We start from the raw sequence: 27653 nt of genomic DNA, 5'->3' as shown, positions 1-27653 counted from the left end.
CAAGTTCTGTGACAAAGAGGAATAATTCTTTCATAGACACGGACAGCTACAGTTCTTCCAACCCACCTCAACTTTACTTTTCCCAGTTTCTTCCACAAATCTTCATATGTCCTAGTCTCTCTAGCTCCTTGCTGGCCACCCTCTTCTGGTTATATGTCAATGTTCTTTCTGAAAGGTGCTCAGATTCAAACATGATCTTCCTTACCTCCATTGCCTTGGTAGCACTGTCTGCACTGGGAAAGGCTTCCTGCTCAGAGTTGGTGCTCAGTACAAGTAGAATGAATTCAGAACTGCAGCACCTTCTCTCCCAGGATATTCGGAAAGCTTTTTCCTTCTCCCCACCTCTCCAATCAGCCAAGCTCATGGTTCCATTTTCAGAGCTTGATATTCCAAGAGAGATTAGGGGAAAAGGGATCAACTGGCTTCCAATTCAAAGTCCTTGGGGAGGCAATGGGGTAGCAGGGAATTGGTAGGGATACCCCCCTCAAAAAAAAGGAGCTGAAAGCACAGGGTTTTAGAAATGGGGAGGGGCCTGCAATTTGAGGGCACAAAACCATATTGGCCAAAGAAGAATGCCATGGGATGTGCCTGGGAGCAGCTATGTGAAGAGTTCACATCTATGGTAAATAATCATGGTTCCATAAGGGGATGGGTAAAAGGTAAGAGCAAAGGAATACTATCTGTCATCACTGAAGCTAAGGGGGAGTCACTATCTGGCTACACTTTCACTGCTTGCTCTGAGGTCAGCAACTGTGTCCTAGCTAGATCAGAAACTTCCCCAGCACCAAACACAGGATTTTGCACACATTAAGTGCTCAGTAAATTTGTTAAAGTTCAGGGCCCCTGTCTGGCCTCCCCTGGCTCAGAACAAAGAGCAAGGTAGAGGAGGGAGGGAACTATTCCCTAAGACGATAGCCAAGGCTTCATATTCCTTCCTCCCCCTCCAGACTCCCCACCCTTCACCCAAGCCCTATCAGGACAGAGGTGTGTATGACCCCACAGTATAACACTCAAATAGGGCCATCTCAAATTGATGAATAAACTTCAACTTTGAAGTTGTCAGTTACTAAGAGGCAAATGGATCTGATTTCAGAACCAACAAAGTACTGAGCAAGTGTGTCTCCCCCAGAATAGGGGGAGGAGAATAAATTAAGGGGCCCAGAACAAAACTATTCTCATGAAAGGGATCCCTGGAGTTGAGGAGAAGAACAGAAAGATAGCATGCTACATTTGGAAAAGCACTGGTTTTAGAGTCAGTAGACATGGGTTCAAATCCCAGTTCTCCCACTTTATACCTGAGTGACCTTGAGCTAGTCACTTAAATCTCTCTCAGCCTCAGTTTCTTCATCTGTAAAATGAAGTTGAGCTAATGACCTCTATCTTCCAGCTCTATGAGTCTGGCTGGACAGTGCTGTAATGGAAGGCACATTCTGTGGATGGGGGAGTCAGAAGACCCAAGCTGGCATCCCAGTTCTGCCATTGTCTGTTCATGGACAAATTTCTTCCTGAGCCTTAGCATCCTCCTCCACAGAATGAGGTTGGATGATCTTGTCCAACTGTAAATCTTATAACTTTATGAGATGAAGAGAAAATGGTTAGGCTAAATCCCATTGATTCCATTTTCTATGCCCCCCCTACAACTTCTACTATTTACTCCTAATTGTGTTCTCTTAGAGGGAGGAGGGCAGAGGTTTAAACAGAGCAAACCTAATACCTTTTTTTTTTTTTACAAGGCAGCCTTTTAATTACTTGAAGACAACTATCATGCTCTCCTACCCCCAAGTCTTCAGGTTAAATATTCCCATTTCTCATACCAATTCTCTGATGCTAGGGTCTCCAACTTGTCAACCTTTCTGGGATCTAATGTACTGGTATGAGCAGTCCCTCTTCTGGTACAACCAAAATCTCTAGTATTTGGTTGAAAATTGTCCTTTTTTTTTTTTTAGCTAGTGCTAAATCTCCTGGCATTGAGTCAGCTATTGATCTGTGACCAAACATGTTCTTGAAGTCTTTTCAACATGGGAGAAACTGCCAGAACCCAGGATTACCTTTATATTCTGATGCAGCTTTGGAGGATGTCAGTTTATCAATGTGGAACCCAGGTTCCATGTTTTTGTCTCCTTGGATGGATTGGAAACTTCTGGGGAGCAGGTCTCTTTCTCTGCCTAAGATAATCCTGCACAGAGTTGCTACCCAGAATTTGCCGAATGGATGACCACATCTTTCTGTATCTTGGGAAATATAGCTTCTAGTGAATGGCAACATCCCCCTTTGCAATTCAAGGCTCTCCTACATACAGGAGAGCTCATGACTGATGGTCAGAGTTTGGTTTCCCAAGAGGAATGAACTAGTCAGTGGATGCTCTAGAAGACTAGGGATTAGGAGAATGACAAGGGCCCAAAGGATTTTTGTTATTTTTGAAACCTAGGCATTTTCAATTCCCCAGACCCTGGGGAGGACATTCATTCTAGTCATACTGTCTTAGTCATCTGAGCTTCCATGGCCAAAATAGGCCAAGGACACCTGCTCTCCTCTTTACACTTGTGGTTCATCCCAGACCCCAAAGGCCCAAGTTTGCAAATGTGAGGATTTCTCCTAATATGGCATATGAAGTAGGTTAAGTGTGAGAGGTATGGTCTTTAAGTCCACCCTTTGGCTTTCTTGCAGTCATTTCTGGGATGTTGGTCCTTTTAGGTTCACCTCTGCAAGGACACACAGGCTTTCAAGGCCACTAAGATCTGTCTCCAGTGGGTCCCTTTAAAAACAAGTAATTTCCATAGCACATCTTTGTCCAGAGAGGGCTGAAGCCGGACCCACAGCAGGCTGGCCAACATACAATATGGATTATATAGCCCTAGTCTGGTTCTGATACCAGATGAAAAGGATATGACCCCAGCAATCATTCAGTATCTGTGTGTGAAAGCCAACTCCATTACTACTTGATTATTTATCTGGGGGTCCTCTAGCCCCCTCCCAGAGCAAAGAGCTCTCAGAGCCTTCACGCCACTTTCTCCCCTGGAATGTCTTGCATTAGGCATTCTCAGATGACCACCCTTCAAAAAAACCAAAAACCCAGATAGGATCATAAGGACTTTTCCATCCAGGCCCTCTTTGGGAGCATAAAAACCTCATAACTTCAGAAGAGTGGCTCACTCAGTACTGGAGTAATATCTTGCTTGTAGCCATACACCTCTGAATAGTAAGCTTTTCAGCACCCCCAGAATGCAAGAAGTTTGAGCTTGGGGTCATCTGTGTTGCAAATGAGGTTTTCACTTATGGACTGCTGGGTTTGGACCATGAGGCTGTCAATTCTCACCTGATCCTCTGTGTTCAGTTAAGTGTCTCTATCCTTCTAAACATAATACTCACACAGTCACTTCCAGTATCTTGCAATTCAAACTCAAACACTGATTGCCTTGTCTGTCAGACTAATACACCTTATAAAGGGGACCTTTTGGAGGGAACCAATGGGACTCCCAAGCTTATCAGCTTGAGCTCACAGGGAAGAGGATGGAAGTGGTTGACTTGACAGCTCAAATGTTTAGGAATCCCAGGAGATTTGATTGATATATTCATCAGTGTATGTGGAAAGGGAGCTATTCTGAGGCTTTGGGACAAGGCAAGGTGAAGGTGGGGAAGCAAGAGGGCTTTGCCTAAAGGAGAACCAGCCTTTGATGGGCCAGTGAGTCTGTTCTGGGTTGCTGGTCCAGAGAAGGGCAAGGCCTTAGGCCATCTTCCCAGGCCCCCTTGTCTTGCTTCTCAGACAAAGGTTGTGGAGAGCTGTGTCTGCTAGATTGGGGCAGATGGGGCCCAGAGAGAATCACAAGATGTCAGAATTAGAAGGGACCACAGAGTTCATTTAGGCCAACCCCTACCAAATCTTTTTCCTCTGCTACATTTAGACATTTAGGTATTTTCCACCTCTTACTCCTAATTCTGTCCTCTAGTCCCAAGCAGAATAAGACTAATTCCGTTTCCACAATGAGAAGCCTTCAAATACTAGAAGATTGCCATCATGTGCCCTTTTCAGGTTAAACATTTCCTTCAGCTAATTCTTGTGGCATAGTCACCAATTTTCCATCCTACTTGACACATCCTAGATGTTCTGCATCCTAGATGTTCTGCAATTTATTAATGTCTTTCCCAAATGTAGCTCTCTAAAATGACTACCATGTCCAGGTATGACCTAAAGAGTACAACAAGACTACCTTTTCCCTGGTTCTAGACATTACACTTCTCTTAAGGCAACACAAAATTGCATAAGACTCACAGGAAGCTTTGCAGCCTATGAAAACTCCCAGATCTTTGCCACATGAACTAGTTACTCCTCCCCAATTCTATATTTCTTTGATTTGTTTTCTAGACCCAAATGTAAGACCTTACATTTATCCCTATTAAACTGTTATCTTTTTGGATTCAGTCCACCCATCTGGCATGTTGGAATCTCCTTGAATCCTAAACATCTTACCAGTTATCCCTCAGCCTAGTGTTATCTGTAAAATGGATAAGGGTATCAGCTATGTTTTCATCTGACAAAAAATGTAGTCACTGATCTACAGAGCTGACATCAAGCCACTAATAATGCACTGGGAGAAGAGGAGGAATCCTGCTATTTAATTCATTTTTAATCTTGCTAAATTTACCATCCTCAAGTCCATCTCTTTTCATACACCCACACATATCTCATCCACAAAGAGCACGAGATTGCTGAAAGCCTTGATTAAATCTAGATTTACTGTTTCTATGACATTCCTCAGATCTAGGATGTATTTTCAATCAAGTAATACTTGCTCTTGCTATCATTACTTCCCTTTATAAAAATTCATAAACTATCCTTTTAATCATATTAATATTATATCTTCTCTCACACTGCCTTCCCCCCCATCACCTCTCCTGATAAACAGTTTTGGATTTTGGTGTGGCAGAGCAAGGAGGTTATAGAAAATGGCCCAACGAAGCTGTAGAAATGGGGAACTATGCTCAGGAATACTTTCTACCAGGGAGATTGCAAGGCAGTGAAATGGTGATGCTACTTCTTATTAGGTTGCTTGGCTGCTGAGTCCACCTACCCTATTCTTTGAGAAGTTAACTGAGACCAAGATCAATCAGATATCACTGCCAAGGATAATTCAATTAAGAGTAGATCACTTAACTTTGCTTGAGTTCCACATCCCAGGTTGGGCTACTTTGAAATCCTGAGTCCAGACAGGAAGTGAGTCAAACATCAAGTGGATACATCCAGTGCAGGGAATAAACTGTACATCTGTTAAAACTTAAAACTCCTGGAGGTTCAGATCAGTTCAAGTCTGGGGACTTCAGGGGTTTAGGAGAGTAGCAGGCATATGTATCTACTTGGTAGATTTTTTTCCTTCTGTATTCAATTTTGCATTTATTGCGTTTATCATTCCTATGCTAAGAGCAAACACTGCATACTGTATCCAAGCACATTTATCTAGTGTAAATGTGATGCCATTATTCCAAGGTCACATGACCAAGATTCATATCTTGTTGATGGGGGTGAGGTTTAGCCAGTAGGTATGGGGCTCAGAACTGTCCACACATGCATAGATAAAAAGTCAGAGATGACAAGAAGTCAATAGCTCTCTGAAAATCATTGAGTGCTCTGAAATTAGTACTTCTACTCAGCAGGAAGGAAGCACACACCACCAGGATTCAGTCAGGAAAGACTCAAGGCCAGATGCCTTTTGAACAACATCAGGTGAGTGTTTTTTGATGCCACCTGGTGGTGAATTTCTGTAATTTTGTAAGGAATTGGTTTTGCTAGAAGGACTGTACTTTTGAAGACTCCACCCTATTCTTAGGAAATTGAAACAAAAAGTCCTCCAATCTCATAGTCTTTCTGTTTACCACAGTCTCTCCAAGAAGACTGTCTAGTAACTGAGCAATCACATATTTCTGTCATCCTGGGTTTCAGTTTTCTATTAACTGGGTTTATTCTAACCTTCCTGAGTTTAAAGAACTGTAGCATTCAAATAAAGGTGTTGAATAGCTTCAACTTTTGTCCAATGTCTCCATTATTCATTGATGCAACATGCAACAATTGAGCACTTTCTATGTATCAGGCACTGTGCCCTAGGTACTTGGAATACAGGCAAAATCCTGCCCTGGTGGAGTTTATATCCTGTCAGTTCAAAAATTAGTCTTGAGTTCTTGCTCCAAATATAGCTTTTAAATACTTTTTGTTGTCCTTAACATTTTGTTGTCAGTCTCACTCCATTGTACTTTTAGTATTCCTGGTCCTATACTTAAAAGGATCATACTATGTAAAAAATAGTTTCTCTGCCTTTTGTGGAAGATATTATTATTATATGATATAAATATAAATATCTAATACACTTTCTTCTAATCAGATTCATGAGTTGCTTCTGTGTGCATGCATCTATCTAAATCTTCCTTTTCTTCCTCACTAGAATTATTCCTGCTGATGGCTGCAGAATTTCATTAAGAACCTTCTTTCCCTCTTAAGCTCAACTTCCTTAAAGAACTGAAATCTTTTATGTAGTATATAGTCTTTGGCATTTGCTCTCTCCAAAGCTAGGGTATTAATTATAAGACAATGGTAGACTTTCCTTTCTCATGATTTCAAAGATAATAATTTCCTCCCAAAGTTCTTATCATTTATATTTCAGTAACTATTTTACTGAAGTATAAATTAAGAGCTTACTAAACAAAATCACATTCAGGAAAGCATCCCTATCCCCTTGCTTCCTCCACCAAATGAAAAATGAAATGAAGACAAGTTGAGAAAGTTTCCATTTTGCTTTTGATAGAAAAAGAGCTCCAGCAAATGTCCAGTAAGTTGAAATGTTCCACTACCATAAAATGTTCATGTTTTCTAAACTATCTGTTCCCTCCTCCTGTGCAAATAGTCTGTAGTATATTCCCATGACATCATCACTTTCTTTCCAATGATCCTTAACCGAATGCTCTCCATCATGCTTCCCATTTTGTTTCATGTATTTTGTTTCCTCACAAGTAGGAAGTAAGTTCTTAAACATGTCATGCCATTACTCCTTTTATCTAGTCTTCCCCTGACTATAGTATATCCTTCCATAATCATATTCTTGTCACAAGTCTCTTTACTTGCCTCCTTTTATTAATACCTCGTTTATTCCCTGTAGACTTCTAAAGCAGTTCATTCAGAGTTGGAACCTCAGGAGCCTATTTGAGTCTGTGATCTGAAAAAAATAATCTTCTCTACAAACATTCTGAGGACTGGTCATCCAACCTTTGTCAAAAGATGTCCAGTGAAGGGAACATCTTGCCTTTGGGGGCAGCCCATTTTTATTTTGGTGTAGTGCATAATGGCTTGCAGGTTTTTTTCTTACATTAGATCTTAATTTCTATCTTTCAAAAGCCTCCCATTTTTACTAGTTCTGCCTTTTGTGGCCAATTAGGACAAAACTAATCTCTCTTCCACATGATAGCCCTTCAAAGATTTGAAGGTGGTGATCATGAACCCAATTAAGTCTTCTCTTCTCTAGGATAAATCTTCATATGGCATGAACCGAATTTATCATTCTTATCACTCAAGTCATGGTCCAGAAATCCAAAATCTGTTCTCAAGACTTCATCTTTGCCTCTTTCAAAGTCCATAAATTTATCTGGCAGTATCATACCCCAGGAAGGTAGCAGACTGTTCTACAGTTCAAATCAGTACAAAGCTGCCTTGATGCCCTGACTCAGTATGGAGTCAACCATCACTATTTTTCTCTTGGCCAGTCATCTCTTTGGGGCAAGCCCTTTTGGGTATTCATCAACATTCTTTGATGAACAAGAGATTGTTTCCTCTTCTCAGGATACAGCTCCAATCTATACAATAGGGTTTTCTATCTTAGGGCTTGTGAATTTTTTAAACATGTTGATAACTGTTTCAATATTACTGGTTTCTTTAGTAATTTTACATATTTCATTTTGTGAACTTAGAAGTGGCATTTCTAGTAGGGTACCTAGGAACCAGACAGCCAAAGAGGTCCAGAAACTGATCCTCATAACTCCAAATGTTCAGTAGTCTTCTTCCTTCTGAGTCATTCTTCCAATGTATCTCTTTCCACTTCATGACAAGTTATCTGCTCTCCAAATTACTTTTCTCTTCAAAGCTTTTCTCCCATTCTTTTAAAGAATATATTTCATACTACCAGGTAAGTTAGAAAGTACAAAAACATCCAAGTAGGGAGAACACTTTGCAGAAAGAAATGGTATCCTCTGGAACAGGTCACTGAAAATGCTGTCTTTCTCGTTTTATGGGAACATGACCCATAATCTTCTGTCATTTTTTGGTAGCTCGTTGGACTAATTTCTCATGGAATGTCTGCTCATCATGCCCCTAGGGTGCCACCTTTTTTCATCTATGACTGATAATTAGCAGTGTCCTGCTGAGTTCTAATGAAAACATCCCTCCAGCTGCCATCTGTAAGAATATCTCAAGTAGAAATCCATTTGAGAACATACTTCTTTGAACACTACTTTCCAGCTTACTGCTTCTGGGCTGAAGTATCCTGTGGTCCCTTCTGGTCTCTGAGAGGGCACTTATTTATAGCTGGTCTCCTGATGTTTCTCTTCTGACAGTTTCCATTTTATCAATGTTTCCCCCAAAATGTGGCCTCCAAAATTCCAGCTGTGATCTGATTGGGGCAAAATCCCCATAATCCCTGCCTCTACCACACCTCTTTCCATCTGGGCAGTTTCCATTCAACCTAAAACTGCTCTTATAAAACGTTCACTCACCAAGTTTATGATCCTCTAAAACAGTGGTTCTCAACCTTTCTAATGCCATGACCCCGCAATACAGTTCCTCATGTTGCAGTGACCCCAAACCAAAAAATTATTTGGTGGCTTCTTCGAAACTGTAATTTTGCTACAGCTATGATTCGGAATGTAAATACCTGATATGCATTATGTATTCTCATTGCTACAAATTGAGAGGTTGAGAACCGCTGCTCTAAAACCTTTACTTTTTTTCATAAACTTGTCTAACCACACCTCTTCCACCCCTTCTTGGAAGAGGGATCCAGGACAGGGCAGAGCAAGAGCCTGAGAACAGTCTAGGAAGGGTACCCAAGTAGCAAAGATAGGGGGCAGACATGAGTGTGTCAGGATGAGAACACAGCTAATAGAATGGAACCTGGTATTTGACAACTAATATTGGCCTTTTGACTTAGGTCAAAACATTCTTCTAAGTTTCAGTCTGATCTTAACTTCCTTTATTCACCTGAAGGCCTCTCTGGCCTTGGCCCCTGCACATCACAGAGTCTTGGGGATGGAAAGGTGCTTCAAACCTATTCTGCACCTGAAAAAAAACCCTAAAAAATCTCTACAATCTTCCCTGCACTACATCCTGAAATATCCTTAATGACAGGGAACTCATTGCCTCAAGAACTCCATTTTTTGATAGCTATAATTACTAGCAAGTTTTTCCTTGCTTTGAACTGAAATCTGCCTTTTTCTACAATGACCCATTGCTCCTAGTACTATATTTATAAGGTTAAGCAGAAATAGTCTAATCATTCTTTCATATGATAGCCCTCCAAAGATAATTATCATATCATTCCTTTAAAGTGATTTCTTCAACCAACCATTATCTGGCATGGTTTTAGGGTACCTTCCACTGGACACTCTATAGCCAATCCCATGTTCATCCTAAAATGTAATACCCCAAACTAAGCACAAGATAGAGTCTGAGTGGAGCAGAATACAGCAAAATTATTCCTTTTTCATTCTAGACAACATGCCTCTTTAACAACAATAGCCTAGGAGACCATTACCTTTTTTTTGGCTGCCATGTTGACTTGGATTGAATTTGCAATCACACCCTGCCCATGAGTTGTCTGTCTCTGTCCATGTTCTCCAAAACCCATTTAACAGTAAGTGGGATTAGGGTTGGGGTCTCTCATTTCATCTCCCATCTATCTCCCAAGTGATTATTATTCCTTGAAGGTAGGTGTCATCTTTTCCTGTGAGTTTCCTCAAGGGCTGATTTCAGCCCCCTTTCTCTTGGCCCTTAAGAGATTGTTTCCTTATTTGGAAAACAAAAGGGTTGTTGGACTAGATGCTTCTTAAGATCCTTTACAATTCTGACATTCTATGATTCTTCCCACCCCACTCCAACTTCTTTTCCAAGGTGGGCTTTTGTTGGGCCACAGTGAATCAGTTCTCAGCGCCATGCCTCATTGGTCCTACCTTGGATCTGTTAGCTGTATTCGTTTTTCCCATCTTTGGTCTAATGATTTGATCCCAAAAGGCAATGTGGGTGGGTGGTGGTGAGAACCCTAGATATGTGTTAAAATGACCTAAGTTGGAATTCCAACTCCAGCTCCTTCTATGACTTTAGGAAAGTCACTTGCCTTTTTTTTTTACCCCAGTTTACTCATTTGCAAAACAGAAGTGATCTAGGTGATTTCAATGCTGCTTTCCAGCTCTAAATCAATGATATCTAAATCAAATCTATGATCCCATGATATCTGGGCCCCCTAAGGGAAGAGGGCTCCAATACCACCCCAAAACACTCCCTGTGGTTTCCAAGAGAAAGACACTTGACATGGACAGTAAGAACAAGATACAATTCCTGGTGAAAGTCCTTCGAATTAGAACCCACGGCTCCTCACCTACAAGAAAAGAGAAGAGGGAAATTTTTTTACAATATGAAAGAGAAGTCAGGAGCACCAGCCCCAGAAATATCTATGGGGAGGGGAAAAGATCAAGGAAAAGACATGGTGGGTGTTCTGAAGTCCAATGGAAACTGAGGACAAACCCTATCTATGCTGGACTTTACTTCTGGCGTACATTTGTACTCTGATAATACTAGCATCAAAACCCCTAGAACCCCCTGAAATGAGTGGAGCCTGAAGGGTAATGGGAGTGAACAGAGAGCTCAAAACTGAGGAGTCCCAGTGGATGAGTGATCTTCTGTGAAAAGTGATTGTTGGGATTATTTTTCTGGGGTGTATTTTCTCCCTGGGGAATCGATGGGTGTAAATGAGGGAGGAGTCAAAAGTGGGTCTCCTAGAGAGGGTCTTTGGGGCTGGGGTAGGGTTCTGGGAGATCTCTAGGAGGCAATTTCTATACAAGGGAATGGTATCTCTATGTGGAAGGATCTTCCTGGGGTGCAGTGGAGTAGGATGGTCTATGTGCATGTCTCTTTGAGAAGAACTACTCCACCTTCCTGTTTCTGCCTGTATTCACTTGATTCTGCATGTTTTCAATGAATGGAAGTTCATACCTTGCTGGGAATTTCTAGGGAACTCCACTTGTGTTAGGGGAAGTCTTGGCAGGGTTAGCCCTGGGGTTGACTGATTCCATGCACAAGGGGTAGATAGGGTTCTGGGATGTTTCTGTAGAAATCCCTGGAGGTGGGTATGTGGGCTCTTAAAGGAGAGATACCTAGAAGAGGTCTCTGAGGGAGGTCATATCCCCTCAACTGGTTTTTGAGGGTGGGGTTGTTCTTTCCACCTGTTTTTCAGTGGGGGGATAATCTCTGGTGAAAGATAAGATCTCTGGGGGGGTTTTGTATACATGTGTCTCTGGAACACAAATATACCTATCTCTATAGGAATTCACTTCTCACCTTGCTCGGGGTGGAAGGGGGTCGGGGCTGAGTCATGTGGGAGGGGAAGAAGCCATTGCATTCTATGCTAGGAAGCAGAATCCTCTCAGTCAGTGGGACCTAGAGGATGGGGCATGGGAAAGCTTGAGGATAGCTCTAAGCCAAGACTTCCTCCCACAACCCTCAAGACCTCAAACCCTCACCCCAATTCCCAAACCCTTCTGGCACTCACTTGGCTCCGCTTTTGGATCCTTCTACGAATTCTGACGTTCTTTGCAGGAGTCACTCCATTCATGAACATGGAATCTATGTCCTGCTCCAACTTCTCATATAGGGAGCTCTTAGTCACAAGCTGAAGAAGGGTCCCAGAGGGGATTTGGGAGAAGGATCCCCAAGAGGTATTAGGGAAGGGTCACTGGGAAGATGTTGGTAGAGAGTCCCCCCAAGGTGTGGGGGGTTTAAAAGAGAATCCCAGTGGGACACTGTTGGAGGAATCTTGGGATAATATTAGAAAAGGCCCCCAAAGGTATACTAGAGAAGGACCTAGAGGAATAATGGGAGAGGATTCTGTTAAGGCTATTGGGGGGGGGGGTCACACAACAATATTAGGAGACATTAGGAAGGGTGCTCTAGAAATATTGGGGAGAGGAATAGTGAGAAGAAACAGAGGAGGTTCCTAGGGAAGTATTGAGAAGGGAGTCACAGGCTATCTTGGAAGAGGGTCCTAGGGGTATATTATTAAGGAAAGGTGCTAGGAGATATTGAGAAAAGGTCCTAAGGAACATATTGGAAAAGAGTTCTGGAGAGATACTGAAGGAGAATCCCAGGAAACTTTTACATAACTATCTTACAGGGATATTAGGAGTCAAGTTCTGGGGAGATATAGCGGCTAGGTCCCAGGAGGATGTTGGGGAAATAGACTTCCTATATACTGAGGGTATATTCTAGGGAGATGGTAGGGGAAGGCAATACCAGAAGGGTGTTTGAGTATATGTCCTACAGTATACTGGGAAAAGGTCACCCAAGGATATTAGGAGACCATGCTAGGGATATATGGTGGCAGAAATAGGGGGCTAAGAAGAAATAGGGGAAAAGATATTTGGGGAACAGACCCAAGGAATACAGAGAGAAGGTCCTCAGGATATATTGTTGAAAAGTCTAAGGTGTTATTGGGGGAGAGTCCTTGAAGGGATTGTGGGTAAGTCTACAGTTATTATTGGGGGATCACACAAGGATACTGGGGGGCAGTGTTGTAGGGGGGAGGGTTTCAATTGGCCTATTAGTAGAGAGTCCTTAGGGGATAGAGAGTCCTAAGGGGATGTTAATGACTAGATACAAAGGAAAAGATTTTTGGTGAGGGATTTTTTTCCCCCTAAGGCAATAGAGGGATTTTGAGGGAAGGGATCAAGGTCCATGAGGTTAAGGATATCGGGAAAGGGTCCTGAGGAGTAATATTGAGAAACAGTTTTGAAAGGATACCCGAGAAAGGTCACAGAAGGAAAATTCGGAAAGTGTCCTATAAGTATATTGAAGAAGGTAGGAGAAATATTAGGGGAAGGCAGTGGAGGGTGTTGGGTAAATAAGTATCCTCTGGGTATATTGGAGAATAGTCACAGAAGAATGTTAAGGAAGATCTCTGGGGAATATTAGGAAAAGATACTGAGGAAATGTTAGGTGGTAGGAACTATGGGAAGAAATTTTGGGAGAGAACTCCAGATGATATTGGGAAAGGGTCCTGAGAAGGCCTTTTGGGAGAAGGTCCCAGAAGAAGAAATTGGGTAAGTGTGCCTCAGATAATATTAGGGGAGAGTCCCAGGACAATATTGGGTAAATCTTGAAAAGGTGACCACAAGGGAGTCCTAGTATTAGAGGACTGTTGGGGGGAATTGGTGAGTGGATACAAAGGAAAATATTTTGGGGGAGATGCCTAGGAGTATATTTTTTGGTGGAGGACCTGAGAAGAGAGAAATGGTTTCTGGAGGGCATGTTGGAGAATAATGGGAAAGGGGTTTTTAGGGTTTTTAGTGAGAGGGAAGATCCTAGTTGGATTCTACAGGAATTTTGAGGGAAGATCCCAGGGATATTGGGAGGGTACCCTGAGGAAAGATGGAGGTTAGATGCTGGGAAGGTACTGGAAGTTAACTTGCATTTATATTGGGAATGGTCACAGAAGAATCTCTGGAAAGGGTCCTCTAGAAAAATTAAGAGTACTGATGGACTATTTTAAGGTAGAAACAGGAAAGGATCCCCTAGGAATATTAGGCAGAGGTAGAGGGTCTCAAGAGGATAATAAAGGGTAAGTATTCTTGCCTAAGAAGGGGTCCTAGGAACATATTGAATAATTTTGGTGTGAGGGAAGATCACACAAGGATGTGAGGAGATATTACAAAAAGGTAATAAAGTATGGAGAAAAGGAAAAACTGAAGAAGAGACCTAGTGGGATATTGGGTGAGGGTCACAAGGGATATTGGAAAAGGATCCTTAGGGAATATTAGGTACAGAGAGTCCCAGAAAGGTATTAGATGTCCTGAAGATATACTGAAATATATTAACTATAATAATTCTCTATAGGAGACTTCTGGGTGGGGGAGATATTAGAAAAGGATGCTGGAAAGATTTTGGGGAGAGGGCTTAGGGGGTATTAGACAATGTCCTAGAATGGTGTTAGACAAGTTATTTTGGGTCACAGAAAAATATTAGCATGACCTCAAGGCATGACCTCAAGGCATATCAAGGAGCAAGAGATTTGGGAGTTGGAAAAAAGAGGAGGTTATATTGGGGAAAGGTACCAAGAAATACTAGGGATGGGTTGTGGGGAGGCTAATTTTGGTGGGAGAGTTGGGGTGTCCTGGGTGGTACTGAAAGGAAATCCCGGGAGAGTACTGAACAAGTATCATAGGGGGAAATGTTGAGGAAGGTTCATAAGTGTTGGGAAAGTATACTATGGATATATCAGGGGAGGATCAAACAAGGATAGGAAGAGATATTAGGAAAAGGTGCTAAGGGAATTTGGGGGTGGGGTACAGGGGAATAGATATAGAGGAGGGAGAGGCCTAGGAGGAAGAAGGGGAAAATTCCTGGGCATACTGAGAGAGGATCCTGAAGACATACTGAGGTGAAGTCCCAGAGACAGCACTCCAAAGAGTGTTATATAAATATCCTTCAGGCATAATTAATTGGGGTACCAAGAGTTTATTAAATGAGTATCCTACAATTCTGGGCAATGGGTGAGGGCCCCAGGAGGATAAATATCTTGCAGGCATAAGGAGGGAGGGGGTGAATACTAGGGAGAATATTAAAAGAAAGTTTCAGGAGGGTATGGTATTGGTATCCTATAGGTATTTGGAAGGAAGGTCCTAGGGACATACTTGGGGAGGAGTTCTGGGAAAGTACTAGAAAATATCCTGCAGGCAGGTGGGCAGTTGTTCTGGGAGAACATTGGGAAAAGGTCTCAAGAGGGCATGGTAGAAGTGTCCTTCATATGTATTATGGAAGGTACCATAAAATATTAGGGAGTGGGGTCCAAGTTGGAACATTAGGAAAGGATGCTAAAGGGATTGGCGGGATATGGGAAGGGGTGTTCAATCACAAAACACAAAATTGCTTTCCAATTTCAAAATCTTTCCATAGTTACCTAGTCCAACCCATACCTGAAAAAGGATCCCTTCCACAACATAGTCGATAAGTAGTCATCCAGCCTTTGCTTGAAGACCTCCATGGAGAGGGAACCCACTCCCTCCCAAGACAACCCAGGTCACTTGTGAAGAGCTTCTCATTGTTAAGCAGCTTTCATGACATGGAACCTAAATGGGCAGCTTCCATCCCTTGCTGCTGGTTCTGCCCTCTGGGGTCAAATTGAACAAATCTTAAACCCATCTCCAACCTCCTCTTCTCCAGGCTAAACACAGAGGAAAAGAAGTTGAAGGACAGCCCTAGAGAGGGCCATATTCAAGCAAGGTCCCAGGATATTGGAGTATTCTGAGAAGCATCCTGCAGTAATATTATGAGATAGTCGCACAAGAAAATTAAGGGAAGGTTCTGAGGGCTTATTAGGAGATGGTTCTACAAGATCTTTGGGGATGAGAAACAGGAGGCAAATATTGGGGGAGAGATCTAGGGGATATCAGGAGAGAGTCCCAGGGATACAGTAGGGAAGGGGGAAGGTCCCAGGGAATATCAGGGGAGGGAAGAGTTCAGGTAGTTATTGGACAAGTGTCCTGCAGGCATATTGTGGGAGGGTCCTGTGGAAATATTGGAGAAGGGTGCCTGGGATATAATCCTGCAAGTTAATAGTGGGTAGCTGAGGTAATAAGGATATTAGGGGAGGGTCCCCAAGCAATATTAGGAGATAATGCTGAAAATATGAATATTGGGAAAGATCTAGTCAGATATTGGGTAGGATATCCTGAGATCTTGAGAGGAAGTCCTAGGGGTTAGATTGAAGTTAGGTCCTAAGGAAATGTGGAGAGGAGAAGGAAGGGAAAGGAAGTGGAGAAGTGCCAAATAGACATTTGGCAAGTGATTAGTAGATATATTGGGAAAGGGTCAGGGGAGGGTAAAGCAAATTTAATTAGGGGAGGGTGCTGGAAACATTTTGAGGATATAAACAATTGGGGGGAGGAATGACAAGATTGGACAAAGGTTCTGAGAATATATCAGAGAGAGGAAGAAGATCCCAAGGGATATTGAGGAAGGGAAAGGTCCTAGGAGGGACTGGAACAGGCAGAGGATCTCAGGACAGTACTGGGCCAACGTCCTACACTTTGGGGGGGAATGGAGGGTAACGAGAAGATTTTGGGTAAGAGTACTTGAGAGATGCTGGGACATGGAAATGGGAAAAAATATTTGGGAGGGAAATCTAGGGAGATCCTGGGGGAGGAGTTCCAGGGGATACTGAGAGGGATCTATGGGTACATGGAGAAACATTGGGGGAGGGCACTGAGGAAGCACATTGTGGGGGAGAGTCCAAAAGAAATACTAGCTTAGTATCCTTCAGGCATATTGGGAGAGGATACTAGTGTATCCTTCATGCATAATGAGGGAGTTTCCTCTAGATGTTCTGGGGCATTGAAGAAGGGGAAGGGTTCCAGGAGAGTATTGAGAATCTTGAAGATATATTAGTGGAGTCACATAAGAATAATTAGGATTCCCATAGGGCTATTAGGAAAGGATACTAGAGGTAAATAAAGGGAAAATAGATAGGGAGGACTGAGGGAAATATTGGGAAAAGGTCCAAGGGGATGGTGGGAAAAAATCCAAGGTTATATTGAAAAGTCAAGGAGGGGAAGGGTCTAGGCATAAATCAAAGGAATACTGAATAGAGAATATTGGGTAGGAGTCCTTTCGTAGGTGTCCCACAAGATACTAGGAAAGTGTCCCAGGTAGACATTGAGGGGATGGGTTCATTGGGTATATCAGGGCAGAGTCTAGAAATATATAGGCAGGGGAGGGTCCAAGGAAGGTATATTGGGTTTTTTGGAAGTTAGGGAATTCTCACCGAGGTCACAGGAGGCTTCTCCTCAGATGTGGAAGGGTTTTTCAAAGCCTCATCCTCCTCTTTGCTCTTTGCCATTGTGAGGGAAGAAATGAAAGAGGTCATGAACTGAAGGTCTCAGTGTGGAGTAGGATGATGTTAAGAATTTAGCTGTGCTATGTGGGGGCTGCTCAACCCAAGTTCAGGGAAAAGAAATCTGAGCCTGAGAGGACAGGAAAGGGGGAAATTGAGCCTGGAGAAAGAAGAAATGGGATTGAGCTGGGGGGTGGAGGGAGGGACAGGATGGGGATGGAGAGAAATTTTAACCTAATTAGAACTGAAGTGGGGAGAGAAACAAGAAAAGGGAAGGAATCTTGAAGAAAACTTAGAGGAAAACTCGAGCCTAGAGAGAAACACATTTAAACTTGAAAGGAAGAATTCTGGGTGTGGAAAAAGAATTTAAAGGGGGGGGAGGAGGAGAGAAGAAATTTGGGCCTAAAAGTAGAGGGGGGTGTTTGTGTGGAATAAACTTGAGAAGGGAGAAATCCTGAGCCTGAATGTGTTACAGAGTCACTTGTACATCCTGTCAGTCCCACTACTAGCACCTCTTAAACCTCCTTATGTATATACTGTTTTCCATGTGGAGAACAGAGAAAGCTCAGAATTGTGCCATTTAATTATAAGCTGTCTGTCATTACTTCTGCCCAGACTGGGACTGCTTTGTGCAACAGGCCCCAGAATCCATCCAACCCACTGAGGATGGGCTCCATGCTCAGGAGGGGTATATATACCAACTCTGTCATTCCTTCTAGCACAGACTCTCCCTCTACCTGCCCAAATCTTTGGGCTACCCATGCAAATCCCCTTCCCTAACTTGATGTTCTCAGAATCACCCTTGTGGGGAGAAGCTGAGTAACTCAGTGGATTTAGAGCTAGGCCTAGAGATAGGAAGTCTTGGGTTCAAATCTCAGACACTTCCCAACTGTGTGTCCCTGGGCAAGTCACTTAACCCCCATTGCCTAGCCCTTACCATTGTGAATATTGGATTTAGCTCTCCCCTAATTGTAACAATGAAGATACTTAGCTCTTCCTTTATTGGGAAGATTAAATTGTAATCCCAGGTCTATTTTTAGATTTTAATCCCCAAAGTGTTGTCAGTATTTAAAGTTGATCTACCCATTTTACTACAAAAAGGTGTTAACTAATTACAAAAGGTGCTAACTAACCACAAAAGGTATAACTAAATACAAAAGTTGTGAACACTCATTTCATACATTGAGTGGGCAGTCCTGGAGAGGAGCTGTCTGCTGTGATTGGTAGACATAAAAATTTAGTGGAGGTGACACAAGAGAAAAAGGTCCTTAAATAGAAGAAACAGGGACACACACAAAAAAGACAGAATTCAGTCACTCAAAGCTGGACTGGAAGACAGAAACTTGAGGAGAGACTGGAAAACAGACACTCAGACTTAGGGTGAAGACTCTTGGCTGTGGAACTGGACCCCTGGAAGAGCTCATGCAGGAGACCTCAGACTGCTTTCCTTTTAGACAGTCACCTTGGTGAGTGAAAGGCTGACTTAGTTTCCTTGCCTTTCTGGAGATGTGAACCTCTGAGAAAGGCCCATCATCTTGAGGCTCCTTTCCCCTGGCTGGGGCTTAGAATTTCTACCTGGGTCTAAGGAAGCCAGAGCTCTCTCTCTTTCCCTTTTTCTCACTTCCTTAATATCTTCCCTCTACATAAATTACATTTTACTTTAGTAATTCATTTGGGGATTTAGAAATTAAATCCCTGGGGACCACCAATTATTATATTCAGTCTCAACCAATAAATTTAACACTGCTCTTCTGCCTTGGAATCAATACACAGTACTGATTCCAAGACAGAAGGTAAGGGTTTAAAAAAAAAATCACCCTTGTGCATCTCACTCTGCAATCATTCCCAATCCCACTACATTCTCACCAGCACCATTTTCACAAAATTGCCAAGTTATATATTTGGCTCAACTGTTCTTGCCTTTCAGCCCAGAAAATCCCCAGGGTATAACAGGGGAACTTGGCCTCTTAGGGAGAAAGATGGGAGCTGGGAGGACTACTCAGTCTGAATTTGGAGCATCTGCATGTAAGCCTGGAACATGTGTAAGAACAGTAGATACAAGGACTGGATTACCAAACTGGAAGGGGTGCTCACCACACTGTCCAATTGGTTGCCATAGATGACCTGTAAGTAACTGTGGAAGGCCTCTAAACGCAGTTCGGGAGTGACGAACATATGGGCCAAGGGTTCCATTCGTCCAAAGGCCAAAGTCTGCAACTCCTCATCCCTGGCAGCCAACTTGGCACAGGCCTAAGGGAATCAAAGAGTTTCTCTCAAATTCGGTCCAATTTTCTTCCCAAGAAGCAATTTCAAGAAAGTTCTCACCCCAAATTGCCCATTGGTATTCCCAGAAGGCAAAGGTACAGGGACATTGACCCATACAGAGGCAGAAAAAGAGACAAAACCAGAGATTTTAAAAAAAGGCATTGGGTTAGAAATGGAGAAAAAGAGACTCATTCAGAGAGATAAAAACAGGGAGATACAGGGACACGCAAAATCAAAGGAAAGAATAGAGACAAAAAGATACCAAGGTACACAGACAAAACTTTCAGGGCATGAACTAGGGAAGGAGATGGGCCCAAGGAGGTCAACCCCACTCCCTCTATCCATCACTTATTTCATCCACCTCCCCAACAGACCTTATCTATCTCTCTTTGCTTGTTCCTTGCTTCCACATACTCCTTCTTAACACTCGCCTTCATCCTGCACAGGACACATAGGACCCATCCAGACCATGAAGCACAGTCATGATGGGATGGAGCTGGGGCCCATAGGGGGACCTTGAGAGAATGAGGGATCAGAGTGGCCTTGGAAGGAAAGGAACCCCAAACCCCATCCCCTTGCCCAGATAAGAACTGACTGAAGGTACTGGGAGTGTTATGCTATTAGAAGACTTAGGGATGACAGGACTGCTTTCTTCAGTTATCTCAAGGATTACCAGGGGAAGTCAAGCAATAAATAATGAATAAATAGCTGAGTTATATAATATACAAAGCACTGTATATACAGGATCTCATTTGAAGAGATACCAGATTTGTTCTACCTGGCAACAAAGTGAAACTAGAAAGTGGAGAGAAGCAGATTTAAGACTATGCCAGGAAAATCCTCTCAACAATCAGAGCCTATCAGAAAGAGAAATGGCGCCTCAAGAGCCCAAAGATTCCCTAAAACTGATCCTCTTGTCAGGTATATTATGAGAGAATTCCTGCTTAGACATCAGAAGATATCTTCTCATGCTGATGGATGGTGATGGTGTGTGTGGGAGGGGGTGTTGTGAGGAGGAGGTGGGGGGGGAAGCGGGGTCCTGAGCTTTCGTGGGGCTTTGCTGAAACTCTGAGACCTGAGATAATGCGGTTTTTAAGCTGAGGCAGGGAGAGGGGCAGAAAGTTGGGAATAGGAGGGTTTGGAGAGTTGATGGGATTAGTAGGGCTGATGGTCAGAGGGTCTGCAGGACTTGGGTATGGGGGTATTAAGCGTCTAGAAATCCCTGGTAGTTATGAGCTCTGAGGCTATGAGTATGACAAGGGAGAAAGGGCAAGTGCCTGAGAGAGCTGGAAAGGCCTGAGGACATGAGAGTATGTAGGGGGTATGAGAGCATGTTTATTGGGGGGAGAACGATGTGTGTGAAGACGAGGATGGGGATTGATCTGACCCCATAGTAGGGAGTGCCAATCCTTCAAGTCTTTTCAGGTCTTCAGGAGTCAGCAGTTCAGGATTTGTCAGTGGTAGGATGATTTCTGGCTTACAGAATGGTTCTTTCCGACACAGGACCTGCGGAGTTTGGAGGAGAGAGCAATGTGTGCACTAGGTCTGGGAGCCCACTCTCCTTATGCCCTCCAAACCATCCCCCTTCCGACATATTGGGCCCCTTTTGGGGAAGGAGAATATCTGGGTTTCCAGGAGTCTGAGTCAGAGCTAAGTGCTTCCCACCATCACCCCTATATGTAATCCAGCCCCTTCGCTTGATAGATGGAGAAATTGAAGCTCAGAATTTGTTTAAAATCACACAAGGGATGGAGACAACTGGGTCGTTCAGTGGACTGAAAGCCAGGCCTGGAGATGGGAGATCCTAGGTTCAGATCTGACCTCAGACACTTCCCAACTGTGTGACCCTGGGCAAGTCACTTAACCCCCATTGCCTAGCCCTTACCACTCTTCTGCCTTGGAACCAATATACAGTATTAATTCTAAGGCGGAAGGTAAAAGGTTAAAAAAAAAATCACACAAGGGACAACAAATAGGGCCAAGGTTTGAAGCCCAGCCCAGCGTGGGCAGGTACCTTGACTAGATAAGACGTGGGCAGATAGAGTCTGTGGGAGAGCAGGTGAAGCTGTGAGCCAAGAGCAAGAATCAGATCCCCCTTGTCATTGCAGAAGGTTATGGATTCTGGAGGCGTGGTCAGATGTAGCACCCTGGGGAGGAAGGGTGGGGAGGAGAGTAAGCGGGGAGGTCAAGGACAGAGTTTCCACGTCCCTGCCAACCTCGCTCCTCTGAAGCCTTCATTCTGCAGGGAGGGAGGGAAAGGCCGCAGGAGAGTTAGTAATCTCCCGAGGTCCACTAGGAACCAGGCCTGGGTTCTGAATACACATACCTGAGCAATTTATTGTCCTCAGTCCAGATTCTCAAAGTGCAATCCAGGCTGGAGGAGGCGTAGAGCTTCAAGTAAGAGCAGCAGCACAAGCCTGGGAGTTGGGAAAGCCGAGAAAGAGATGCCGGACTCAAAATGGCGGTCTCGGTGTGGCCAGGGGAGCAAAGGGCATCCTTGGGGAAGCCCTCTTTGGTGCCTGAAGGTACGTGTCAGGTGCTCAGGGCACACTGTCACAGGCGGAGGCTGCTGACCTGTGATGTGGTCTGTGGAGTCATCCTGGGGGTGATGGTCATAGCGTGACTGGTCGCTGTCAGATGAAGTATACTGCACCAGGCTGTAGATGGCCCTCTGGGGGTCCTCAAAGGCCACAGTGAGACGATTAATCACGGGGCATAGTGCCACAGCTGGCTGGTGGCAGAAAAATGTCCGGAGCAAGGTCAGGCTCTCTTCAGAGTAAGGATATATCCGCCACATCTTTATAGTCATGTCTGTGCCTACACCCCAGAAAGAAAAGTGGGAAGCCTCAGGGAGTCTGCCTGCTTGTGGACATGAAGATGCCTGAGGGGTAGGTCCCTAGGTAGAAAACTGGGGCTGGGGGAGGATCACTGGGATGCACAGAGGCTTCTGGGAGGGTCTGGTACATATTGGTGCATGCCAAGGGGTGAGGCCAAGGAGCCTCTCAGAGCAGCAGGGCAGGATCTAGCAGTCTTCTGGGGCTTGGGTTGTTTTGACTATGAATTATGCTACTGAAGTGATGCTTACCCAAAAGCCCCATTGCTAAACACATACCCCAGGGAAATCAAAGACAGAAAGGTCTAATATAGGAAACAAAATATGCATAATGGCACTTTCTTTCCCCTCCAAAACAGGGACACAAAGTAAATGCTCATCATTTGGGAAATGGCTGAACAAACTGTGAAACACGAAGGTAATGGAACATTGCTGCAATTATAGAAAGGATGAAGAATACAAAGCATGGGAAGACTTGTAAGATCTGATGCAAAGTGAAGTAAGCAGAACCAGGAAAACACACACAGTGCCTAAATGGAAACAACAAAAGAGAAACTGAATTCCATGAATTATTGACCAAGCTTGGCCCCAAAGGAGAGATTTGACAATCAACCTCCCTCCCTTCTCTACAAAGGTGAGGGCCTTTAAGAGATGGCTCTCTGGATTGCAGAGGGGAGGGGCATTAGGTACGGAAGCTGTGACCAAAAAAAAAAATCAATAACAATTTAAATTTTAAAGAAATATGACCACTTCAGAGGGACATGAGAGGCTGGACCAAGAAGGGGAGGGAAGGGGAAAGAACATGGATGAGGAAGAAGTGGGAGCTATATGTGTAGAGGGTAGAAAGGAGCAGGGGCCAGGGAGGAGAAGGGATGTGGGGATCCTGAGGTGGAGGGATATGAGAGTCAGGTTAGGTGATGAGATGGTTAACAGGTGGGAAAGGGGTAAAGGCCCATTGGAAAAGAGGGGAGAGAGGAAGGCTGGACAGAGGCTGCCTGAGCAAAGGGTGGGAAGTCTGTACAGAAGAGGGTGGGACTTGCTGACCGGCAGTCACCAGAGTCTGCAAATTGGAAGCAATGATAGTCACGGAGCCTGGGTTGTGGGCTTCTGCGTGAAAGAGCCTCCGAAAAGTATGCCAGTCGAAGACCGTTATCATTCCATCTGTGTAGCCCAACACTGGTAGGAACCTATGGCCCAGAAGCAGGATGTCACTTCTTCCACTCCCCAGGTTCTCAAGGCCCTCTCCCACCTTCAGAAGCCCACCACACCTCCCCAGGGTCAGTGTGCTTGCTGACCTGTTTTTGTCTTCCCAAATGGTACCAAAGAAGTCATTCCTTTGGACCTCCCCGCCATATTGCTGAGTCTTTTCCCAGGTCATGTTGGCATGGATTAGGTCAGGAACATGGCTAATTAGATGGAGACAGCAGGGTTGGCCTTTTGGCAGCTCAGGTGGTTGAAAACGATGCACCACTGAGATGGGGCAGCGGGTTGCGTTGCCCCGCAGCACTACCCCTTTGTTGGTCAGCACCAGCAGGACCTCTCGAGGCATACAATAGGCTGTGGCAATAGCTTCATTTGGGGGCTGCAGTAGCATGGTGGTGATCACCTGCCCATCGGGAGTGAGGATCCTCACGGTCCCATCTGAGCACGTGCCCACCAAGCGGCGAGGCAGAATATCATGGTCAGCCTGCTGTGGCAGAGGCACCAGCTGCAGGTCCTTCACATTGCAGCTAAAGGTTGCCACCATATGGTGAAGCTCTCGCACTAGCCATAGCTCCGCGAACACCAAGCCCTGCGCCAGCAGGGGAGCACCAGGGTGGGAAGGGGGCCACAGGTAGTATACATTCTCAGAGTTGTTGCAAGAGAAGGTGGGCATCTCCTTCTGGTCCTTTTGGGACAACCTCGAGGCCTCCGACTGACTCCGAAAAGATACTTCACCCACTTGCTGTGCCACCTCCAGGTTCCAAGTGCGCAGAGTCAGGTCCTGGGAGGCTGATAGCAGCAGCGATGTGCCGGGTAGCACGGCCAAAGCTGTCACTGGACCTGCGTCACCAGAACCAGGGATCCCAACTCAGGAGTTAAAGCAGGAGGTTGCAGGCAGGGGCTACATGGGAATGGCATACATGTGTTTTGTATGTGAGAAGGAGAGAACTACATAAGGGGAGAAGTGAAAGGCAGAGCAAGGTGGGGCAAGGCGGCCGAGGGGCCCACACCATGGAAGTGGGTGACATCATGGGGGTAAATGGAAGTATAAAGAGGGGGGCCCAAGTGAGATCCAGGAGTGCTGCATCTTTATGGCACATGGGCTGAATGGAGGGGATGAAGATATCAGGAGGCCCCAGGGATCCCGGATTAACCAACTAGAGGAGAATTTAGTGGAGAGCTGTGGAATATGAAGAACTGGAGGTGAAGTCTGGAGGCTGTCCCCTCATTACCTCTGTGCCCCACAAAAACGCTACGGATTTGCCAGTCAGCCTCCCACACCTTCACAGTGCTGTCCCGGGAGCCTGTCACCACAGCCTCTGCAGCTTCACAGTACACCACATCCGACATTACCCTGGGGAAGGAGCAGAGGGTGAGGCTAAGCTCTCTCTGCAAGGCGGCCCCTCTATGCCAGAAAGGTGCTCTAATGGTCTCTGTGCCAGATCCTGCTAGCCCTAGAAGCCCTAGGCTGCCCCACCCCCTACTCTTTTCCCTTGCTCCCTTCTCAATGAATCTGAGCCCCCTTCCTTCCCTGTGCCTTTCCAGTTGAGGCCACTTCCACATCTCACGTTTTGTGCAGCTTCCGGCGCACCTCCACAACTGAGCAGGTACCCAGGTCGAAAACGATCAGGTCTGTGCCACTGATGGCGAAGCAGTGGGGAAAGATCCCATGGGGGGCCGTGTCTAGAGCTATGCGGCTGAGAGCATGGGGGCCAGATTGTGGCGGGTGTGGGAGAGGTGGTACAGAATTTTTCAGTACTAGACGATGGCCACCACCTCGGAACTCCCAGATTGACAGTCCACCACCCACCTCACCAGTGGCCACCATCCCCATTCCAGGCAACAAAGCACAGCACACAGGAATTCGAGAGGGGTCCAAGGAGTTGAAGGACAGCAGTTGCAGGTCCTTATCCATTACTACTACTCCTTTGGGTCCCCAACCAAAAAAGTGACCTGAGTTCTGGCCCATGTGTTGAAAACCCACAAGGGCCACAAGCCCTGTGAGTTTTATTGGCAGTTGGATGTGGCCACGGGTCCAACCATCTTCAGCGTGCAGATGCACTTGGCTTTGACTATCCAAAAGCACCAAGAGTGACCTTTCTGCATCCTGTGTAGCTGCCACCAGCCCTTGTGGTACCTCTAAGCGTCGAAGGGGCTCCAGCCCGTGCCTCAAGTGTGACACCTGCAGCTCATCGCGCTTCATCTGAAGAGAGAACCAGACTTCTGGTGAGCAGGAGCATCATAGGCTCCAAGGGCACGGAGTTGGGGTGAATAAGAAGGGAACTTCAAATCGGGAAAAGGGACCAGGTTGTGCAAAGATTGCCCAAGGGTGTACGTATCAGGGGTGGGCACTTGACAAGGGAATGAAAGGGGACCTGTAGGGGGCTCAGAGCAAGAGACAACCACCTGGCAACGCAGAAGCAGCTGTCAGGTGGCCAAGACAGTATAGGAGCTGGATCCCTACCCTTTCCACCAAATACTCCAAGCTATCCCGCAAAATACTCCACAGGCGGCGGGCCCGGGTTAAAGGCATAATGCTCCACCACAGCTCGTTAGAGGAGAAGGAGCCCGATGTCGTTGATGTTGCAGTCGAGGTAGTGTTTTCAACTTTTGGACAAGAAAACCGAAGTCCAGATGAGGAATAATCTAGGATTTCCCCTATTCCCTTTCTCCTGCCTCTCCTCTCCCTCACACACACCGGGCCCAGAAAAGAGGAAAATGTGGGGCTTCGGAAGAGCCTGTTTCCTCTGCCCGCTCTTATCAGAGAAGTTTGGAAAGGTGAGTGGGGCGGGGTTCTCAAGTATGGGAAGTGGGGAAAGGGAAGTAATGGCGGTAAGAGGAGTCCCCAAGTACACCAAGGCACGACAAGAGGACAGGATCTCTCTCCTGATAACTCGAAATCAATTCAGACACGGATACTATGAAACGTGACTGACCTGAGGTAGCGCCCTGGCTTTTGGCTTCCATACGTTTTAGTTGCTCATGTTTCTTCTTGGCATTTCCCGATGGGGAGTTTTTCTGAGCTTTCGACTTTGTCCGATCCATTGCGGCTCTGGGACCTGAGGTTGGGGGCTCGTCACCCCAAATATAGCTCCCTCTCGAAATAACAATGCTTAGAGGGACAGGGCTCCTCCTCTGTACTCCTAAAGGGCACAGTGCCCCACTGTTGAAGCACCTCTGCGTAACAGCGCCAATCCCACCCTCCAGCATAACTACCTCTTAGGACAGTCACTCCCAAAGTAGTGCTCCCCACACTGAGTCCTGTAGACACATCCTTCAGTACTTCTGTCTCCACATCAGTACCACCCCTAGAATTCCTCCCTGACAAGGACTCTTTAATATCATCCCTCCTCAGAGTAGTGCACTCCACTCCTGAATTCCTCCAGTAGTAGTTCTCCAGTGAGGTCAGATCCTTCCCCATAACCACGTCTCCTTACTTCTCTCAGGGATAGCACCACAGTTCAGTACCTGGCTTAACCACTCATCAGGGTGGCGTATCTCCTCCCATAGTTCCCCATCCTGAAATACCCCCCCAAAACCACATCTCCCAGGACTCGTCCTCTTCATTGCATCCAGAAATGCTCCCACATCAGCACCCTATTCCGGTCTGGACCACCACATCTCTCACCTCACAGATCTCTCTTGCAGCAACAGCGGGCCCCGCCCCCCAACAACTCCCATAAGCAGCGCCGAGTCCTAGGACCCTGTCCCACACTGCACCCCCTGGGATGGAAATACCATACCCTCACAGGCTCTCTCTCACAAGTGCACCCGTGAACCCCACCACCCTGTTCACAGCGCCACAGTCCTTAGCCTGTATCGCTGTGAACTGCTCTGTAACTCCTCCCTCAGCAGCGTCCAATCCGGGGACAGAACTCAATCACGTGTGACTGTGACTCGCGGGCACAGCTTTCCCGGGTTGAGGTGGACCAACCACTTGCCTAACTTACTCTTCCAATAGTCTTGCTTTGGGAAAGGGCAGTAGGGCACCCCTCCAAGCTTTTAGATCAATTGATGGAGCAGCTCCCGTTGTAACTCACCTACAGCTAGAGGCCAGTACCGGTCACTCCAAGCGCTCCACCCTTGGCTGCTAGGAGACCCAAGGACGCTGAACCAGACCCCTCCCCCCCACGGAAAGAATCGTATGGGAGGACATCTCCAATGAGGCTCGAGGACACTATCCATCCAATCTGACCATGCCCCTGCCGCTGCAGCACCTTCAT

General features: G+C 45.4%; 1 protein-coding gene and 1 long non-coding RNA gene across 16 annotated transcripts in view; one reads left to right on the top strand and one right to left on the bottom strand.

Annotated features, from left to right (window-relative positions):
- The window catches only part of LOC107651918 (uncharacterized), a 76546-nt gene extending 53269 nt beyond the window's left edge, over positions 1-23277 (top strand). For 4 of the 9 annotated variants that reach the window (XR_008917167.1, XR_008917173.1, XR_008917169.1 and 1 more), the window contains 3 exons: positions 5647-5719; positions 21743-21919; positions 22587-23277. This is a non-coding gene — a long non-coding RNA (uncharacterized LOC107651918). The remainder of the gene's footprint in view (positions 1-5646; positions 5720-21742; positions 21920-22586) is intronic. The other 5 variants (XR_008917171.1, XR_008917170.1, XR_008917172.1 and 2 more) reach the window with 4 other exon arrangements.
- The window catches only part of WDR97 (WD repeat domain 97), a 75180-nt gene extending 47532 nt beyond the window's left edge, over positions 1-27648 (bottom strand). For 2 of the 7 annotated variants that reach the window (XM_056820693.1, XM_056820697.1), the window contains exons 1-16: positions 27471-27648; positions 26367-26573; positions 25895-26037; positions 24999-25633; positions 24663-24784; positions 23523-24270; positions 23272-23414; positions 21969-22211; positions 21721-21811; positions 21409-21541; positions 20782-20900; positions 19769-19832; positions 19224-19379; positions 17061-17126; positions 11796-11915; positions 11585-11683 (exon numbers count right to left, since the gene is read on the bottom strand). In XM_056820693.1, coding sequence (XP_056676671.1) covers positions 11585-11683; positions 11796-11915; positions 17061-17126; positions 19224-19379; positions 19769-19832; positions 20782-20900; positions 21409-21541; positions 21721-21811; positions 21969-22211; positions 23272-23414; positions 23523-24270; positions 24663-24784; positions 24999-25633; positions 25895-26037; positions 26367-26573; positions 27471-27615 — 3234 coding nt within the window. In that variant the 5' untranslated portion in view covers positions 27616-27648. Of the gene's footprint in view, positions 1-11584; positions 11684-11795; positions 11916-17060; positions 17127-19223; positions 19380-19768; positions 19833-20781; positions 20901-21408; positions 21542-21720; positions 21812-21968; positions 22212-23271; positions 23415-23522; positions 24271-24662; positions 24785-24998; positions 25634-25894; positions 26038-26366; positions 27035-27058; positions 27237-27470 lie in introns of those variants that run through there. The other 5 variants (XM_056820694.1, XM_056820695.1, XM_056820698.1 and 2 more) reach the window with 5 other exon arrangements.
- Between the last annotated feature and the right edge of the window lie 5 nt (positions 27649-27653).

This window comes from Monodelphis domestica, chromosome 3 (assembly GCF_027887165.1).
Source record: "Monodelphis domestica isolate mMonDom1 chromosome 3, mMonDom1.pri, whole genome shotgun sequence".
Taxonomy (NCBI): Eukaryota; Metazoa; Chordata; class Mammalia; order Didelphimorphia; family Didelphidae; genus Monodelphis; species Monodelphis domestica.
This window is presented reverse-complemented; position numbering and strand designations above follow the sequence as displayed.